This window comes from Eucyclogobius newberryi, unplaced genomic scaffold (assembly GCF_026437365.1).
Source record: "Eucyclogobius newberryi isolate DKJ021-1_F unplaced genomic scaffold, fEucNew1.0.hap1 SCAF_7, whole genome shotgun sequence".
Lineage (NCBI taxonomy): Eukaryota > Metazoa > Chordata > Actinopteri > Gobiiformes > Gobiidae > Eucyclogobius > Eucyclogobius newberryi.
Genome location: NW_027316389.1, coordinates 21,724,340 through 21,738,581, shown reverse-complemented (window position 1 = coordinate 21,738,581; position 14,242 = coordinate 21,724,340). Strand labels below are relative to the sequence as shown.

Genomic DNA, 14,242 nt, shown 5'->3' with positions numbered 1-14,242 from the left:
GTATTAACTTTAGGATCTTATCAAACAAAGTCGACACAAATGTTTCAATTTTTGTCATTTTATTGACTTGCATCACTCTACATCATCTATAATTTCAACATATTTTTAAGACCAAATATAATACTTGCATCCCTGCAATAAGTCTCTACACGTAAGAGAAAGCAGTTTTACTGAAACATACATTAAGAATAATTATTTCATTAAACATTGCCATAAAAGTGAAAGTTCATTCTTGTTTGTCATTGTTCTAGTTATAGATATTTTATATAATAGATTTTTCTCTGTCTTCATAGGAATACTAGAAAAGAAAGAAGAATAGGTAAGAAATGCACAAAACCTATAGAAGAGTAGCATTGCCTAAAACTACAGCAAAGAAGTTACTGGACATTCAGTTTGACATGCACTCGCGTAGGATTAAAAAACCAAACAAAACGTTCATAGAAAGGAAGAGTTACCGTCATGATGTTGATGTAGTGGCTAGTTCCTGATTGGCTTAAGTGACAATTCACCTTTTGAGGTAAACCTACAGCGACACCAGTAGCATGCTGCCTAAAGTGGGCCTGGTGTCTTCACACAGAACTCCATCTTTTTCTATGGCAAGAGCATTCAGTCAGGAGTTTTCATCCACCACATTTGAACGACAGAACTCTTTCATTGTATGACAAAGCACAGGTTGCACTTTAGAGTCGAGGGATAGAAGAAAAACCGGAATGTATTAACAGCAGAGAGTATTGGCATTTCTGACAGTTTACCCAACGATTATACAGAACCCGACCGGGCCAGAACAATAACAGCTTTACAACTTCCAAGTGGAACTCTTCAACTAGAAGGTCCATATTTTCAAATGCAATAGAGATAAAAAAAGGTGTGTTGCTTGTTACACCGAAGGATTAGAATTCTTCTGAAACATTTCTTTTGTAAACCATACTAAATCCCAACTTTTGGCAAGATTCTTCCCATTCATTCCAACATTTCTCTCTGAACATCGTCCTAAACTGTTGCTTAAATGATGTTATATATTTGTTCCATTTGAGTGCAGCCGATGTTTGATTCACAGACTGATACATACGATATACAGCATGTAAGTGGCTCATTGTCAATAACAGAACTAATATACATAGATCTCAATGACTTTGTTCTAAACTGTAATCTAATCTATAATGTCTCTTTAGTCCATTTGTACATTGTGCTTTGTGAGTGATTGTTTTATACGGGGGGCGTACAGTGGTGCTGTGCTGAGGGTCCGGGGATTTGGACTGTGAATTACGAGCATCTTGACCTGAATTTGACCTCACTTTACAGCAATGTGAACATGCCAGACTTAAGCAGTGGTGATGAAAAGGTCATCAGAACGCCGACCGCCAAGCACGATCCTGTATTTAGCTTTCGCGAGAGGATCTTGGCATAAGGTTGGTGTACGAGTCTTTGTAGAGGAAAAGTATAATGTATTTGAAAATTGGTTCAATTATTCTCAGAGCAAGGTTTCGATAGTAAGAATTACTCCAGTGTTACAGCTGAGACTGGGATGACAAACTGTGCCTTATCGGATGACTCTCCGTCACAACACTTCAAGTTGAATCTTGTAAACATGTTCTGCCACTCAATAGTTGTTTTTAGATATATTATCAGTGAAATTATGTCTTAAGTGATCACAGAACTGTGTCCATGCAAACACAAGACTTATGTACTCTGATCCCAACAGCTTATTAACAGCTCACTGGAGTCAGCTTTACCTATAAAAGTCCACGGAAATCCCTCAAACGCCACCTCTATGTATGTTCATGTTTAAGGCTTTATATTTATGTCATTCACTTTTGATGATATTCTCTAGAAACTGCAGTGCATTATGCGACTGCTGAAGAAAACGGCACCATAGCACTAAAATATATCAAGGATACAAATATAATAATCATAGAACGACATTTTCTATGTACACGCTCTACTAGACTCTCACAGCTAATGTCATCATTGCCAATCGAGACAAGGACAATACAAATGAAAATCATGTTTAGCTGCATGGATGAACTGCTGACGTAACTTAGCAGCACAAAGTGTCTCCACCTACAACATGACTCCGGTTGTCAACGGAAAATCCCATATTCATACATAAAATATAGTGCTACATAAAGTATCTAGTCATTTATAATCACTGATATTTATTTATCTAAAACAAACTAAAACATTTTTTGTGAACTGTAAACAGACTATTTATGATTGGCAAATGTTTGTAATATTTTAGTTGTTGAGTCAAACATCTCTCGTCATCTTGCGTTTTTTATGCACAGCCGAGCGAAACTGGTGTATTGAGGGATATTAGACATGATGTTTTTATTAGACATGTTTAACTTTGTGTAAGCCACAGCTTTGCTCCGTTTATTAATTTAATTCAATCAAATGTGGTCTAACCATGTCTCAAAAAAACCCTTTAAATGGGTTGAGAAAAGTCCATTTAGTTCCAATTGTCGTATAGCGCGTGTGCAGCTAGTGAAGCTAACTTGGTAAACTGTCAAACATTTCTTCCTGAGATTGCAAGCTAATATGGCAGCTGTTCCTTTTGCAATGGGCCGGGATCGTTTCAAAATAGCTCATGTGAAAAGAATGCCAAAACTAAAAGTGCTACATCAATTCCATTCAACTTGAGAGCATGCGTTCTATGCCTGTAAACTCTTGTATTTATCACAAAATAATAATGACCAAAACTGCTACATAACAACTACGCTGGGGGACCTTGCTACATGACGGACTATCTGTGGCTCTAAGCTGTAGATGATAATTACAGGAGATATTTCAAAAGTCTTGAGCCGGCAAATTACGCGCACACTGTGAGAACTCGCTTTTAGTTCATTTTTTTTTTACTGCGTTGGACACCATTCGTTTGCACTGTGTAAACATGTACTTACAAAAAGACTGAGGTAAAAGAGGGGGAGGGGGGGAGGGGTGAGACATGAGGTTTGTGGGGTTTTGGACGTTCATAGTCTTGGCGTGTGGTGTTCACTTCTTCATGCTTTTAGTCCTTGTTCACGCTGCACCAGGCGGCTGCACGAAAAGAGACACTTGTAAACCAACTTCTGTAACTGTACAATTGTGAACACGTTATGCAATGATTCAACAGTGAAACGTAAAGGAGAAGGAAGTTGTTACAAAAGGTGAATGGGACTGACCTGGCACGGCGACAGAGGACATGGTCTCTGGCTGGCACAGTGTATCCACCTTCACATGCTGAAAGGCTTTGTTGGGAGGAGACTGGAGGTGCCTGCAAACAGAAAACATGCAGTTAGACATATTATAGGCATGGGTTTGAGTTTGGACTGCACGTTATGTCACAATCGAATCACAATTAGAATTTCCACAAATCACTAAGACTGCAATTATTTATTTGACATAATTTCCTCTGCAAATAACAAATGAGTCTTATTATTACGTATTTTCTGGACTATAAGTCGCACTTTTTTTCATAGTTTTGGCCAGGGTGCGACTTATACTTATATACTCATACTCCGGAGTGACTTGTATGTGATTTATTTGTTATTTTCACACTTGCAACCGCATTTCATACTCCAGTGCAACTTGTATATGTTTTTTTCTTCTCTATTATGCATTTTTTGGTGCAACTTATACTCCAGTGCGACTTATAGTCCGGGAGCAGGAAAATACGGAACTTATAAAACCTGCTAATGTAGTTTAGACCTCTACAGGCATGTTATGCAATGTGAGGGATTCTTCTATTTATTTAGCAGTTGTAAACAGTTATCAAAATTGCAAAACTGCTCAGAAAAATTGGCACTATTTTGAGGACTTGAAAGAATACATAGGCAACAGAGCATTTTGTCCCTCTTTCTGAAATCATACATAATCACAATGATCAGAAAAGCGACACTATATTGTTTGAAAAATGAAAGCCCTAATTAAATACTTTAAATAAATAACTTTTTCCCCCCTTTGAATATCTGCAGTAACTACAGAAATTGTAAATGAATTAATATTGAGAAGAAAAATAACCATGAAAGAATGTCCTTCTCCTGAGTGCCAGTCACAAAAGCAGTGAGCTCCGAGCATGGCTTTTTACAGTACGAGCTGAAATATTAATGTGGGAGTGAGGAGAGTGTGCAGTGGAGCGCACACACGGATCAGCCGCTACAGCCACAGTGACCATCACTAAATCATGACCAGCTGACACAATGCACGAGCCCGTCCTGCTCCAGAGCGACTCGCCTGAACGACTCTAATGAAATGCACACGGACATGACAGTAATGGAATAAATGTGAGCGCGCTTGATTTGGCGATCAGCAATCAATAAGAACAATGGCAGCGGGAAAGAGCCTGCTCAGCTCCACAGAAGTGCTGACGGGGCGGAAGGAGGGTCCACGCACTTAAAAGTTCTGTAGAAATGAAACGTTTGGCAGCGATCGTCTCCCCTCAGCATTATTTACAAAACCCCAGGTCTTCTGCTCGTTTTAGAAGGCTGTAATTTGTCTGGCATCAAAACAAAATTTGACCAGTTATACAATGTTTTTACTAAAAACAGCAGAGGGGAAGAGATTAAATTTCTTTCTCATTCACATCACTGGGTGGTTGCCATAGTAGTAGGTGTGATACATACACTCTAATGATTATTTCCTATAACTATTTGGTGCACTATTTAACTTTTCGGCGTTGCCTAGAATGTTACGCAGAATGGCATTAAACGTATCTACCTTTTTATGCAATTCAAGTTAATATTTTAAAAATCTCAGCAAGTGGCGAATTTGCATTGGTTTGAATCAGATGCATTGTTTTAACTGTTATAAAACAAGAGCAATTTAAAAAAGCACACATTGTTATGGGTTTTAGAAGAGAAAGGAACGCTTACAATTCTACACAAAGCAGTCGGTTACATAAGAAGCACGGCACATTTCAAATTCTATGTCAGCAGCTTTGGCCCGACGTCAGCCTCAGTTTGAGTTCTGGTGAACACTTTGATGTCAGTCTGTAGTTTCAAGAGGGAAGACAGTTCATCACAGGCCAGTCAGGATAATTACTATAACGATTTATCAATACCGTAAGTGAGAGATGGAACAATCATTTATGGCACTCAATATCAACCGTGGGGACCTTTTTTGTGCACTAGTGGGGATCATTAGAAATACGATAAGATTTGTGATGTAGAGGGTTAAGTAAAAATAAAACAGAAAAAGCATTATTAAAATTAATCTTGGACACTTATTGACCACATAACTTAAGGACAACAACCAACACTCCATAACAGCAAAGATACATTATATATACAACGACAACAACAACAACAACAACAACAACAACAACAACAACAACAAGAAAGTGCATGAGATGGTGAAATACTTTATGCTTCTTTAAGTCACTTGAAGTTCAGACATAAACACAAGTATAATACTACATTTTCCTACTATAACTATAAGTCGCACCAGCCAAAAAATGCATGATAGAGAAGAAAAAAACATATATAAGTCGCACTGGAGTATGAAATGCGGTTGCAAGTGTGAAAATAACAAATAATATCACATATAAGTCGCTCCGGAATATTAGTATATAAGTATAAGTCACACCCTGGCCAAAACTATGAAAAAAGGTGTGACTTATAGTCCGGAAAATACGGGTAAGTGTTTAATTGTGGTATTTATGTCTTTGTACGTTTAGAAACAGGTTTGAAGGAATAAAAAGACTCATGATTATGTGATATTTCCTGTAGCAGTACACAGACCTTTAGAAGAGAAACGACACTGCTGTTTAAACTACAGTGTGACACATGTGATGCAGCATAGATTGAACTGTGCCACTGATTTGGAGCCCGCTTCCCCCATCAATCGGCACCGTTTTATATGAACAGTAAATAACTCTAGATCCAGGATCAGTGTAGTACAGCGCGAATGACAGTGGTGCAAGTGTCACCTCTTCCACTCGTCCTCTCCGTCCCAGAACTCGTAGACGACGAAGGATAAACCGTCAGGGAGGCGCACTGCGGTCACACTGAGGAGACACAGAATGGACATGAGTGGATTAGAGCCCAGCGCCGAGCATCACACATGGAAAAGATTATAACCATGAGATAGGGAGAGGCAAAGTAGCTGTGAGCGACAAGAAACAATCTGCAAACACGGTAACTGCGGGTTTAGATAATACTATTTCTGCAGATTAAAATAAAGCTCTGTCCAAAATGTGTCACTGTAATCAGCTTGAATAAAACCCGTTATGCCATTGGAGTGTGGATTTTAATTGATTAATGAGGGTTATTCATTGACCAACCTTGTACAAAAATGAAATTACAATAATAATACATACATCTTCTTTCTTGATGCCTATTGTTATCTTTGACAAGATATATATTTTTTTCACAATATGTTTAAGGTTAGAACTAGGATTAAGGTTAGGTTTAGGAACAGATAATTTGGTTAAGGTTAGGATTTTAAGGGTTCTAAGGTTTGGTTTTAAGGTCTTGACGTGTGTAAGTGGAAAAATGACTCTATTCAACCTGGACAGACTCAAATGAAGAGGTTGGAGCTAGAACCGAGACACTGTTGGTGGTTGAACAAAAACCGGAAAGAAAATGAAACTAAACTCCTGTAAAGGTGGTGCTGGGATGGAGGAGGGCTGCAAGACCTTAAATTAGCAACATCAGTGACTCTTTTTAAATCTCTTTTAAAAAACTATTTTTTCAGGCTTGCTTTTTGCTACTGAGCCTGTGAAAGGACTGGAATTTTATGCCACTTGTATCTCGTCTCTTGCCTGTATGTTTCTTCTGTTGTTTGTTACTGTCTGTTGTTGTCTGCTGTTTGAATCATCTTTTTTTTTTATCTCTGTCTTTTTCATTGTGAAGCACTTTGGATTTTAAATGCGCTATACAAATAAAAATGTGTTCCAGACTGAACATTCGCTTTAGCTTCATAAAAAACAAGTAGCATCAGACTTACTGTAAACTAGATAAATGATTCAGAGGTCAATGTTTCAACTAATTGCTGAAACAAAGCCATATCTAACCCTTTTAACTAAGTTTATTTTAACTGTGGCTTTTGAGAATAGCTCACTTTACTGGCACTTTCCATATTCTAAGGTCAGAGAGCCTTTCTTCAATTTAAATTCACACTATAATTATCACCTTCATATATCCAGGATTAGTTAATTTACAAATAACTTTTTCAAAATTGTTTTTACTATTTAAAAATGTCAGCTTGTATTTTCGCTTTTACTATTTTTGTTTTATTTTGTAAGACATAAAACAATAAAAACAAACTGGGCAGGATCAGAATGAACAAATAAGTAAAATAAAGGTAAAGAGGAAATCAAACATTGAGGCATACAAAATCATTTAAAAAAGTGCAATTTTGTCTGAACTCTGTCAAATTAGCCCATTTTCAAATTGAGTCCAAATGTGATTTCCCCCTCCATTTTCTGTATGTCAGTTATGGTGTCGGTCCAGCCTTTGTTCATCTGCATATTTTGTGTCATCCGTTTTAGTCTGATTCCTTTTTCCCTGCTTTATCCATCTATCGCTGCCATTGCTGGGGTTTTGAGACCCAGATACACACAAATCGAGTGGGATGGTGGTGTTAAACATGGACTGCAAACATTGTATTTTCTCTTTTCAACATCACACAAACACATGACTTTTCTTCTACCATTGACTTTACAGATTTGTTCTCACTGTGGTTGATACATAATACAAATCTTATCCCACTCTCCCAGATAAAAATAGTGGATGTGTGCAGGCAATCAATTCAAATAGTACCAGCAAGACACAATGAATACATTTTTGTTCTTGTATTGTATAAATTGTTTCAGTAGTTCCATAAATGGTCTTTAAGCAGATGTTTACCATACTACGCGGCAGTTATAGAGGCTTTTAAAGGACTGAGAGGATGATTAAAATACCTGCTCTTTTAACTGCACTCAGAGCTGGCCACAGTGCGTTACTATATTCAGAGAGAAATGACTGTTGATTTAACCGTCCGTTGCTTCAGCAGATTGTGAGGATGGACTGTGACTGGCCACTATCACAGATCTCTCCATCTGCTCAGCTCCTCACCAGAAAATATGCACTTTTGGATCTGCTTCTCTGCTTTGAAATGTGCCCCACCAAAAGTGTACTCTCTAAAAATATCTATAAGGCATTAAAGGTAACATTTCTGGTGGAGGGTCTGTCACCTAGTTGTCTCCATGGTGATTATAGTACTTTGTTTGGATTGAATCAGTAAGAAAGTACTCAATTTCTAAATACTAAATACCCAAAAGTAAATGCAACACAGTAAAAAATGACTTAAATTTAAAGTACTCAATTAAGTAATTATTTAAATCATTTATTTTTGATTAGATTTTTGGTCATCAGAAACAATTTTCCAGGTAATTTTCTCTATATAACCTATTTTTGTTTGCTCCAAGGTAACACAAAATATGTAGGTAAAATGTCTTCATAAATGTGCTAAAAGTATAACTAGTAAAAACATATAACATATTCACTGTAACATATTCAAGACAATAAGATAAACTCCCCTTCTGTGTGTTTTTCTAACTAAAAGAACAAAACTGGGTTAGACAAAGACCAGTGCTGATATTTGTGTCCGTGTAGTGTGTCCTTTGACCTGTGGAGGGCACTAGTGGGCCAGTTTACCCCACCTGCAAAAAGCCACCATAAGGCTCCAGAACAAATAAGTTGTATGAGCTCTGCTGGAGGATGTAATCAAATATTGTTACTTGGAATCTCACTCTGAGCCTCAAAGATAATGAGCATACTCGCACGCACCAAACTATCTTTACATATTACAATCTACAGCTTTGGGTGAGATTAAATGGACTGCTAACTCGGGCGAGAGAGAGGTGTGTCCATAGTGGATGAGAGACAGCTAATGAGCACACACTCATGCATTATTTACACCAGCCATTGTACCACTACTATTTTTACTGATTGAGAGGGGAAGCAGAAAAGTACCAACAAATTAGCCAAGTGTCTGGCAGCTAAACAAACAAACAAGTAGGAGATGGAAGAATAAATGCCCCAACGCTACTGCTCTTTTACTACAGAACTGATGGTTAGAAGGGTCATTTCAACAAGGTAGGACTCTGTTTGAGTGACATTGTGGTACTAGAGGGCACGTGGGCTTCTACTTGTGCTATTAAATGTAGGTCTTTTTTAAACTAATCAGCAGCAGTGTTGTAAAGAGATGATATAATGTGCTACACCTACAGACGGGAGCTTGAGGTGGTTTTATTTTCATAATAAACATAAAAAACATTATTTAAATTTGTGTTCAGGTCCATAAAACCAGGGTTAATCGTCAATGGTGTAAGATGTCCTTGTGTAATTATTATTTGATCATTGCGTTGTCATGTTTGCGACATAAACTGGAAAGTACTATGACATGTTTAAAAAGGTCAATTTAAAGGTTTTAGAGTTTTTTTGAACACGTAAAGGTTTAATAAAATGTGGAGAAACGGGCTTAAATGAGTTCTCCGGCAATGATCTAAACGATGTAGATGCTGTATCGTGAAATGAATGCATGATGAGATAATGTCTTGTGAAAACTGCGGGACATGGTAAGAGAAAATAGCAACCGTAAAGAAGGCTTGTTCTGTATTAGAAAGGTCATAAAACATCGGTAAATGCGCAAAGAGACTGAAGTGGTTGTTCTGCTCGTAGTCATTCATCAATATGGGCTAAACTGATTAAAGAATTGGATTTGAGTACGCTCGGTTCTTCAGGGAAACCCACGGGGCAGGTCTTTAATCACTTACAGAATTCAGAACATGATGACAGAAGTTCATTTGTCAAACCCCAAGAGGTGACGGAAAACTTTGCCAACATAAAGATAACGTGACCTGCTAAAATGTATAAAACACCTTATTTTGATTTATAAAGTTAACAAGAATTGTACAGTGCATGTACTGTTCACTTTTTCCACATTTTGTTATGTTACAGCCTTATTCCAAAATGTATTATTTACCTCAAAATTCTACAAACAATATATGACAACTTGACAGAAGGTTTGAATTCTTTGCAAATTCATTAAAAATAATAAATGTATATTTTTATTCACAGCATTTGCCACGATACTCAAAAATGAGCTCAGGAACACTGTTTTTCCGCTGATCAGCCTTGAGAGTGTTCTACAACGTGATTGGGGTCCAACTGTGGTAAATTCAGTTTATTGGACATGATTTGGAAAAGCACACACCAGTCTGTATAAAGTCGCACAGTGAACAGTGTCAGAGCACAAACCAAGCCATGAAGTCCAAGGAATTATCTGTAGACTTCAGATACTTCAGATTGTATCAAGGCACAGATCTGGAGAAGGGTTCAGAATCATGTCTGTAACATTGAAGGTCCTGTGAGCAAAGTGGCCTCCATCATCTGTAAATGGAAACAGTTTTGAACCACCAAGACTCTTCCTAGAGCTGGTCCAACTGAGCAATCAGGGGAGAGGGGCCTTTCAGGGAGATGACCAAGAACCCGATGGTCACTCTGACTGATCTCCAGTGTGTCTCTGTGGAGAGAGAAGCTTCCAGAAGAACAACCATCTCTGCAGCACTCCACCAATCACCCTGTATGGCAGAGGGACCAGACAGAAGCCACTCCTCAGTAAAAGGCTCATGCCGCCTGGAGTTTGCAGAAAGGAGCCTGAAGCACTGATGAAACAAAGATTGAACTCTTTGACTTAAACAGCCAGCGTCATGTCTGGAGGAAACCAGGCCCTGCTCCTCACTGGTCAACACCATCACTGCAGTGACACATGCTGGTGGCAGCATCATGCTGTGGGGACCTGGGAGACGAGTCAGGATCAACAGAAAGAGGAATACAGCAGTTACAGAGACATTCTAGATGGAAACCTGCACCAGAGCTCTGGACCGCAGACCGGAGCAAAGCTTCATCCTCCAACAAGACAACAACCCTGAGCACAATGTGAGGAGAACAAAGGAGCAGCTCCAGGACGACTCTGTGACTGTCCTTGAGGGGCCCAGAGCCCAGACTTGAACCCAAATGAACATCTCTGGAGAGATCTGAAAATGGCTGTGAAACGACGCTCACCACCCGACCTGATGGAGCTGGAGAGGTTTGTAGCATTATACTTAAAAAGACCTGTGCCAAGGTGCTTCAATTAAGTATTTAGCAAAGGCTGTGAATACTTATGTGCTTTTTGTTGTATTTATAATACATTTATTTCATGTTGTCATTATGGGGTTTTGTTTGTAGAATTTTGGGGCAAATGAGGCTGTAACATAACAAAATGTGGAAAAAATGAAGTTATGTGAATACTTTGCGGATGCACTGTATGTTTCTACTTTTAAAAATGTACATTCATTCAAATTCAAATAAACCCCAGATGCCTGCTCCTATGTTTTCTGCTTCTCAAAGAAATCCCCTCCATCTCTTCTTGTTTTATGACATACTGCACACTGAGGGAGAGTCAGTGAGCTGGAAAACATAATTTATTAATGTTCTTGATTGGCTAAACAAGCTGTATTTCTGTTTATTGCTTCACGTCGACATTACATACAGATGATGGCAATAAAAGTATTAAAGACTGGGGCATCACCAGAGAAGCAGGCGAACATTAAACGTGCTTTGGTGCTGTGGGCATAATTCATATATTTACTGTATATTACATGAAATACTAGGCACAGTGACAAAGCGGATTGGATTTATGTCTCTTTACGAACGCTGTAATTAGCAGCTGCAGAAATAACAGTAACAGGCTGGTTGCTGCAGTGAGAGCCAATGACTCTTGCACATAACATTGTTCATGTCATCTCCAAAATAATTAAAAACAACAAAGACATTTTTCTTTCAGGTTCAATGCAAAGACTCATTCAAATGACTGGCAATTTCATTTAGAGAATTATTTAATTTTTTATACAGGCAAAGATTAAAAAAGCATAAATCAAGTCTGACTCAAAAAAAAATGAAACGGTTCCTCAGCAGACTCCTGTTCTGCAGCAAAGGACAGAAAAACATTTATTTTCTCAAGAGACAGCCACAAACACAGCACTTACACACGCTACAGTCAGTGATTAAAAGTCAAAAAGACACAGAGACATCAGAACCAGGAGCTGCTCCTGTCAGTGCCATTTAGTGTTCACTGATGAAATAAGTGTGAGGGACTTAATGTTAATTTGTTTTATCTGAAAGTAAAACCTGATGTACATACTCTTTATATTTGAATGTCAGTGCATTACATCTGAACAGAACAGTGCAGTGGTGAAGCCAGCCAGGAAGTCTACATGACCATCCCTAAAGTCTCTAAATTGAGAGTGGCAGAAGCTTATCTCAGAAATTAGAGATGAGATAAAAATGAATATAATCACATCTTTGAAACACAAATTCACTTTTAAATAAATCTTTTAGCACAAAACAAATCACTTATGCAAATATTTGTAGCTTTAAGATTCAGAGTTGTCTCGAATGTAACACAGGATGGCATTAAACTTATCTATCTCCATGGAGACCACCAAAGTGACCACCAGGCCATGACCAGGTTGTGGTTGTAACTGAGAATCGGTTCTCAATCGACCCATCTAAATGTTACTTAAATAAGAAAAATAAAAACCAGACCAAGTTACAGGTCAGATCTGTGGATAGGCAAATCCACTCATAAAAAGCAATGCTTTCTAAGATACTTTCGAGCAATTATAACACCTATGCTAGAAAGATGTATTTAATTCCATTGTTCCAGAGTAGAACATTGTGTATCGGAAAAACATAAACAATACACCTTTAAGCTTTAATAAATTGCAGGTTTATGGCTGGTGGGGGAAAGCAGAAATGACTTATTTACATTTTTGACATATAAACCTAAAGTTCATGTGTCTTTCCCTTGTATTATTTTCATACCTAGATTGATCTCAGGGCTCAGCCTATATTAAAATGTCTGCAGAATAATGTGGGTGGATGAGGAAAGGAGTTAGTGGTGTAGCCAAAGGCGTTTGCAGAATATAGACTGTACACACACATATTGAGGTGGGGATACTAGCGCTCTCAGAGGATATTAGTGCGATTCCCAGCAGCCCGCGGTTCTGAGTGGGCAGCACAGGAGGTTCAGACAGCGTACAACATGCATACATCACACTGTCCTCCAGGTATGACTGTATCAGCAATATGTGTAAAACTATATTATAATCTGACTCATCTGAGGCCCTAGGAGTAAAAGATGCAGCAGATGGGTGAATAATGATGACATTTTTTGTGGTTGATGGAAAATAATATATAAAAAATTAAAGCATGAACTGAACTTAATTTAGCTTATCCTTCTAATGAAAAATTAACAGGTAAGTAATTTGCTGAAATTAGAACGTTGGAACGTTAGTTCATTTTGTTATGGAAGAAAAAGAATAAAAATAACCTGGTGTCAAGCAAAAGATCAGTATTAGAATAATTGGTTTGGGACTTTTTACGAGCTCTACTGGTATACAGCTTTGGAAATTAATATAGCATTTTCTCTGTTTTTTTTACTCTGGTTAAAGTCAGAGTCTGACCACTCTTGCTATAGCACTGAAAGATAAGGTCAGAAGCATTGGAAGAGATTTCTTATAGGAATAATATCCAGTAAGATCAATGGTAAGATCCAAAAGTCCAATGCTGTTCCTCATTGCATATTTTTGATCAAAGTAAATAAGCAGTATTTACAGTGAGGTGCAATTTGACTTACTGGAAACAGTCTCTCTGAGCAGACACGTTCTTCAAGTACTGCTTCAGCGCCTCACAGAAGTCACCCAGTTTCTTCTGGTGGACCACCATCTCCTGACGAATCAGCAACAAGGACTGAGGAGGGAACAAGAGAAACAGGTCAATTCAGCTGTGGCTGCTACGTAGGTTCTGGCAGGTGCACTGGTATGTAGGACTGTAAAGTGTAAGGTTTTCATCTAGTCTTAAAGCTAATAAATGAATGCTAGTGAATTCCAGCTGGAGAATTAAAAGTTCATTATGTGACTTTTATGCTTGGAGTCTGCCATGTGCTTGTCCCTATGTAGATTTATTTATTTAATATGGACATAGCATTTACATTGGACAAACCAGATGCAATGTTTTAAGTGTATGTAGCAGAATATGCTAATTTTCAACACCTGTCCATTGGGCCAATTTAGAGTTGCCAATTTTACCTAACACATGCATGTCTTTGGACGGTGGGAGGAGCCAGAGTACCCGGAGAGAACCCACGGTAACCCACGGGAAGACATGCAGACTCCACCCAGAGAGATCATGTGATGTTAGTCTGGACCCATGATCTCCTTCTTGGGAGGCAA

General features: G+C 38.2%; 1 protein-coding gene across 2 annotated transcripts in view; it reads right to left on the bottom strand.

Moving 5' to 3' along the window:
• Window positions 1-50: 50 nt before the first annotated feature.
• necab2 (N-terminal EF-hand calcium binding protein 2) overlaps window positions 51-14,242 on the bottom strand; it is a 115,711-nt gene continuing 101,519 nt past the window's right edge. For both annotated transcript variants that reach the window (XM_072435151.1, XM_072435150.1), the window contains 4 exons: window positions 13,648-13,760; window positions 5,906-5,983; window positions 3,162-3,253; window positions 51-3,036 (listed from right to left, as the gene is read on the bottom strand). In XM_072435151.1, the coding sequence (XP_072291252.1) occupies window positions 3,008-3,036; window positions 3,162-3,253; window positions 5,906-5,983; window positions 13,648-13,760 (312 nt within the window). In that variant the 3' untranslated portion in view covers window positions 51-3,007. The remainder of the gene's footprint in view (window positions 3,037-3,161; window positions 3,254-5,905; window positions 5,984-13,647; window positions 13,761-14,242) is intronic.